Below are 6,563 nucleotides of genomic sequence, written 5' to 3' on the forward strand. Positions count from 1 at the left end.
TCTACAGTTGTTGCTGCTTTGCTTTGCGGGTGGTTGGATGGGAGCATCACCCTTGAATCATATACCTATGATGTTCGCATGGGTGTACGATCCGATAGTGATGTCGTTTCTTCTTCTCTTTACTAGCCTATCCTGCTTCTTTGGTTTGTGATTGTATTTTTGACAGGGGATATTTTTTTTTCTGTAAATCTTCTGCCTGTTTGTTCTTGGTTATTTATAATTTAGCTTATGATATCTTTAGGTTATGATTTTGATTTACATTTGTACTATTTTTGTTAGATTGCTTATTTTTTTGTTTCAGCGGTCTCTCATATAACCTCAATTGTGTTGGAAGAGACCTAAAGCAACAAACAAACAAACAAAAAAATTGTTGCTGCTTTTTAAAAATTTCTGGTGGAAGATGCTCAAGTTTTTGAATCGTACAATATTTTTTACTACTCAACTCAAATAAATTGATGAAAATTAAGTCCTAGCATATTTTTTTTCAAAATAACAATGCTTTCTTGTTTTAAAAGATTATTAGATTTTTTGATTTTTTAAAAAATTTATTTGTTTGCTTTTGTTTTTTTGTGTGTTTTAAAAAAAATATCATTAGATACCTTTGACAAATCAAATAAAGGTTATAGATCATGGTTGAATTTGAATAAGTATTAAAAGAATGTGTTTTGGTGACACATTATCAACGAAAAGAGGCATCCGCTGAGCGGAAAATTCCAACTTCTGCGCTCCGGAAGACGGTATCTAGAAGCAAAATGTAGGACAAATCGACATAAGACAACCTTCATTCCAACCGCCATAAAATTAATTAACAAATCTTCTGTGGAAAAATGAGACAACCAATGAAAATAACGAGAAGCAGTGTCGTGAATCATCATCATCGACATTGCCGCCGTCGTTATCATCATCATCATCATCATCATCATCATCACAATCATTGCCATCTTCTTCTTAATATAAGACACTATATTTATAATATGGTTATCTGCTATCCCAGCAAATATATCGTATCGTTCTATCTGTGTGTCTGTGTGTATGTATGTATGTATGTATATATGTATGTATGTATGTATGTATGTATGTATGTATGTATGTATGTATGTGCGTGTATGTTCGTGTATGGCTGTGTCTGTATTTGTAAATGTGTTGATGTTCATACCATGAACCAAACTGAGCATTGTTTACCTCACATGAATTGCCTTTAATTTGGACAATAAAGATTATTATTATTATTATAATAAACTGCATTTATGCACATCTTACTTTAGAAAGGATTAAACCACCTTTTTAAAAATTTATTTATTTATTTATTTATTTGTTATTATCATTTAAATTTTTTTTTTCATTTTGCAGCTATGTAACTTTCATGGAGTCGGTGGTGTCGACAAATCTCAGACAGGCCATGCTGGGAGGTGTGCCAGGGACCTACAATCTCGTTCTGAGTTATCTCAATGTGAGGCCTCTCTTGTCAGCCAGGGGGACAGAGGTAGGTAGTATTGCCGTACAGCTCACAATTTCCTGCTCTTTAACTCTCTCGAGTTCACCTTCATTGAAAATCAAACAAATTTGTTCGATTTTCCCATGCATATGAACTTGAGAGGGTTAAAGTTTTACCATTAATGTTAAAAGGAATCTTAAAGGGCTCATATTTTTTCAGACCTGCCAACTCATGTGATTTTATCAGGAAATTGCTGATATTTATTTTGTTTGCACTTCTGATTTTTCTAATGTTCAGCTATGACCCCGAATTGTTGATATTTAACTAGATATTTCAGAAAAATGATCATCAACCCCACAACCACAATCATCAGCATTATCATCGTCCTCTTTATCATTTTTTTATTTCTATCCCAGATTTGCCCAATAATTTCCTTGAATTTAGTTTTTTTAAAGTTGGCAAGTGTTATATCCTTATCGATAATAAGTGGTCAGATCAGTCATAATTTGGTCATAGAAATTATGCTGTAATTCAGTAATATATTATTTGCATCAAATTTTATAAAATATCTGGATGATGGTGTTGCTGCTTTAGCTCTTTGTAAAGTTGGCTGCTCTCTGATAAACCCATATTTACCCCCCCCCCCCCCAAAAAAAAAAAAAAAGCAGCTGAACCTAGGATTGATCCATGCCATTTTGTGTGCAAAGCATATGCTCTACCAACTGAGATAATACGACTCCATTGGAAATTGAGAATATGAAAACATAAATATAACCCTCTCCACTCACACGCAATAATTTTTTTTTTAATCAGTCTCTAGCTGCTAAAACTCTTTCCCTTTTTAATGACATATGTTTTTAGTTGTTGTTTTTTGGGTTTTTTTTCAATTTTAATTCAGGATGGAGAGCTGGACAGACAACCGGTGTGGGCATTGTTGTATTACTGTCTCCGATGTGGAGACTTGAAGGCAGCTAAACATGTCATGGACAGAGCTGGGTAAGGAAGTTAAAAAAAACAAAACCCAGAAAACAAGCATGAATTTCTATATTGTGCAATCTCCACTTATTAGGCTTTAAGTGTTTTATAAGAGGTCCAAAGCCAACAGAATTACTTTATGTTAAGGATGAGTCATGCTTCAATCGAATTCAATAGTCGTAACGTCACTTCCTTCCTAATGACGCATGGTAACTCAGCAACAATGGCTCTAAACTATCGGAACAATGGCGGACGCCTGTATGAATATTTCTGCGGCGAGCATAAAGGGTATCCAGAGGAGAGAAAAAACACATACATTTGATCATGTTTTGACTTTTACACATTCTGATCACAAGGCATATGAAAAGTTCTAGCCAGCATGAAAAATCAAAAGGAATGATTTTCTTTGTTTAGAACCAAGATGGCCACCGTTGCCGGGAGGCGTGACATCAGACTATTGAATCGTATTAAGGTGCTTTTAAAATTCAAAAAATCAGTTGACCTCGGCTGGGGATCGAACATCAGACCTTCTGATTCCGGTCAGATATTTTGGGATGTTTTTTTTTTTTTCTTGTATTTTTCTTTCTTGCTTTGTCTGGCACCTTTCATACACACTTGTTCAGATCTATGTCCAAATAAGCACATGGGTGGATTGCTTGTCGAGTCCTCCATTCCCTATTTGAACCAATCCCCTTCATCTTGCTTTATATTTGGTGCTTTTCACTTCAGATCTAAAAATCTTTCTTTTATCATCTTCCAGCCTTTTTACTGGCGCTGGAAATGACCAAATGGTGTTGCAAGCATCGTAAAAATACTTAAAACAAACAGACATTTTACTTCTGAGTACAGTGGGACAATGGAAGTAAAGAGCCTTTTCTTAGGACTAAACTTTGCACCTTGAGGAACTAGAACCAGTGACTTTCAGGTCAAAGGTCAAGTGTCCTACAACAAAACCACAAATCAACACAGAATTGAGTCCTGTAATTTTTCTACTAAGCATTTAAAAAAAAAAAAAAAAAAAAATTATATATATATATATATATATATATATATAATATATATATATATATATATATATATATATATATATATATATAAGAAAAAAAATTGATGATGCTTTGTGCCTGAGTAGATTGGCATGTTATTTTATTTAAACTCATACCGCTTTCCTCAAAGTGCTTTTTTATGTGACCTCAACATACTGAGTTTTTTTGGGTTTTTTTATTTTATTGTGGCTTCTTCTCTGTAGAAATCAGCTTGGAGATTTCTCTGTGTTTTTCACCGAGTTCATGAATTCATCGGATCACAGACTGAGTCCTGGCAATGACACTAAAATCAAACTCCAGTACAGAAGAACTGTGAAGAATTGCTCAGATCCATACAAAAAGTAAGGTTGAAATTGATATTTATGTAGTAGAATAATCAACCAAATTTTATTGAATATTTTGATTGTTAGAAAAAGTCAATACTGCGTTTTGTTGGGGTTTTTGGGGGTTTTTTTTTTTACTCTAAGACCATATTTAATGTTTTCTGAAATGGTTACTTTGTCTCATCTAAAATAACATTTAATTTTCTACTCAATCAGGATGTGATAGAATGTTTTCAACTGTGAATTTTCGAAGTTTCATGTAGGTAGGGAAAGAGTGAGATAAAAAAATTGAAAGTCAAGATTTAACACGTTTTTTGAATAAAATTAGAAGAAAATTTCCCTAGAGGCTTGCCATTTAAGTTATAAAACGTTTATTTGTACAGATTTCATAGTGAACAATCAGCGTAATTAGCATATTACTTTTCATCAAATTTATAGCTTCAGGAAAGACATGTTTCATCCTTCCTTCATAGATGCCCTTTCATAATTTCAGAGTTGTGATTGTCACCTCTTTCCCGTGATCTTTTATTCCTTAAAAAAAAAAAAAGATAATAATAATTATCCCTCTCACATGTCATTCATTGATTTCAGGGTGGTCTACTGTGTGGTGGGCCAGTGTGAGTGGGATGACGAGGATCACAAGGAAGTTCTGGATAAGGTTGACGACTACCTGTGGATGAGACTCTACAACGTGACAGATTACAGCACGACGACAGATCCTGGTGGTCAGGACGCGTCTCCAACATCTTTGGTGTATTTGCAGAAGAAACTCTATGACGACTATGGTAAGTCTGACACATGGGTGCAAGAGTGCCGGCTACTGCCGATTGGATTATCGAAAAAAAACGTCGCCGGCTTTTTGCGATTTGGATTTGATTGATTTTTTTGGGGGGGGGGGGGATTTTTGGATATTTTTTTTTTTTTGTGCAACTTGTGACAAGAAACTTAACAAATTACTGCATTACAACCTTTGGATTAAACATACAACAATTGTGGACTATTATTATGAAGACTAGATGCTGAGAACAAGTCTTGAGAACAAGACTTCAAATGACGAGGTAAGTCCGTGAATCTTGCAGGCTTTTTCAGATTATATGTCTGGTCATAAGTAGACTTGCAGGCTTTTTCAGATTATATGTCTGGTCATAAGTAGACTTGCAGGCTTTTTGAGGTCCATTGCACCCATGGTCTGACGTGACAACCTGTTAAAATTTTCAAATCAAGTTTTTGTAGTTGATGCCGTTGGGTTGTTGCGCTTCGGTCCAATGCCATGTCAAACAATTTTATTTTATAAAATCGCCTTACAAATCCATGTTTTTAAATATTGTTAGTTCTTTTAAGTAAAAAAAAAAATTGTTTTCAAAATGAGCTTTCATATAGCGCAATATCCACTAAACGTGCTCAAAGCGCTTTACAAGGGGTTCCTGGTCAACTACAAAATTTAACATTTACGACGGGGCATGATGCCTGTTAGGCGATATTACAATTTTTTGGGGGGGACAGAGACAACACTGTTAACGGCCAGGTACTCATATTACCCTGACTACGGTGAGAGAAAGTGAGTAAAGAGCTTTCTCCATGGACTCAACTATGCACTTTGTGAGGCTCGAATCTAGGACCTTCCAATCCGAAAGTGAGTGTCATACCACAAGACCACATATTTCATTGACCTTATACTCTCCATACAATTTAGATCAATATTCTATTAAAATTTCTAAATGCCTCTGGTGATCACACGACTGCACCAATTACTAAATGTTACGGTGCATGAGAAAATCAGTGGCTTGGTGAAGAGATTCGAGCTGAGATATTGCCTATTTTAGTTCGAAGGTCAATTTTTATCAATAATGAGTTCTTGTCATAAATGGTTAAATCAATCAATTTTATACATATTCGTGAAATATTAAAGTTTAATTTCACTTCTAAATATTTTATGTTAATTATTTTTTACAGCTAGTCTAGTTGGAAAAGTAGGAAAAGTCGCTCGATATCTTTCCCATTTTTAGATCTCGCGGATGGACATTAGTTTTCTAAGAAAACATGGCATGAATGACTTATGAGACGTGGAATAAATGATTTGGTTGGAATAAATTGATCGTTATGCTTTAATTTGACACTGGAAGGAATTAGGCATATGGTCCTGTCAATTCTATATTTTACGTATACAACATAAACATAAAATACTCTTACATTTCCTCTGACAGAGGTGAATATGCTTGATTAAAGCTATCTCAACTTTGAGAGCCATTTTCTCAAAATAAGGTTTCCAGACCCTGACCCATACATCTGACCATAACTTCATGAAAAATCACACGATTTACTTCAAATAAAGAATAAAAGGCTCAGGGGAGTATATGCTTTCAGAAAATGCAAAAAAATGCAAATCCAAAATTTTAACCGACTGATTTTCTCATGCACTGACACATATTAGTAGCTACAGGCACACTTACTTTCAACCTCATCTTTTCACAACATCTACTGTGTCGGCCCACATGTCTACACACTTTCTGCATTGAACTGGTTGTCATAGTTTATTTATATTTGTGTCAGTGCATGACATAATCAGTCAGAAGGGAAAATGTTTGGATTTGCATTTTTTTGAATATGCTCACCAGAGCATTTTAATATTTATTTGATGTAAATCGGGTGATTTTTCATGAAGTTATGGTCAGATGTATGTGAAGGTATCCAGCAACTTTTTTTCAAATTTCATACTTTTTCAACTTGACTAGCTGTAAATAGTATTTAGAAGTGAAATTAAGTTTAAGGTTTGATGTTTTCTGA

General features: G+C 34.4%; 1 protein-coding gene across 2 annotated transcripts in view; it reads left to right on the forward strand.

Moving 5' to 3' along the window:
- LOC144976578 (nuclear pore complex protein Nup93-like) overlaps nucleotides 1–4,674 on the forward strand; it is a 16,976-nt gene extending 12,302 nt beyond the window's left edge. For both annotated transcript variants that reach the window (XM_078920871.1, XM_078920872.1), the window contains exons 9-12: nucleotides 1,351–1,483; nucleotides 2,334–2,431; nucleotides 3,660–3,797; nucleotides 4,371–4,674. In XM_078920871.1, coding sequence (XP_078776997.1) covers nucleotides 1,351–1,483; nucleotides 2,334–2,431; nucleotides 3,660–3,797; nucleotides 4,371–4,659 — 658 coding nt within the window. In that variant the 3' untranslated portion in view covers nucleotides 4,660–4,674. The remainder of the gene's footprint in view (nucleotides 1–1,350; nucleotides 1,484–2,333; nucleotides 2,432–3,659; nucleotides 3,798–4,370) is intronic.
- The last annotated feature ends 1,889 nt before the right edge of the window (nucleotides 4,675–6,563 follow it).

The sequence above is a fragment of the Berghia stephanieae genome, chromosome 7, assembly GCF_034508935.2.
Source record: "Berghia stephanieae isolate SIO BIC M18660-M18661 chromosome 7, UCSD_Bste_1.3, whole genome shotgun sequence".
NCBI classification, from domain to species: domain Eukaryota; kingdom Metazoa; phylum Mollusca; class Gastropoda; order Nudibranchia; family Aeolidiidae; genus Berghia; species Berghia stephanieae.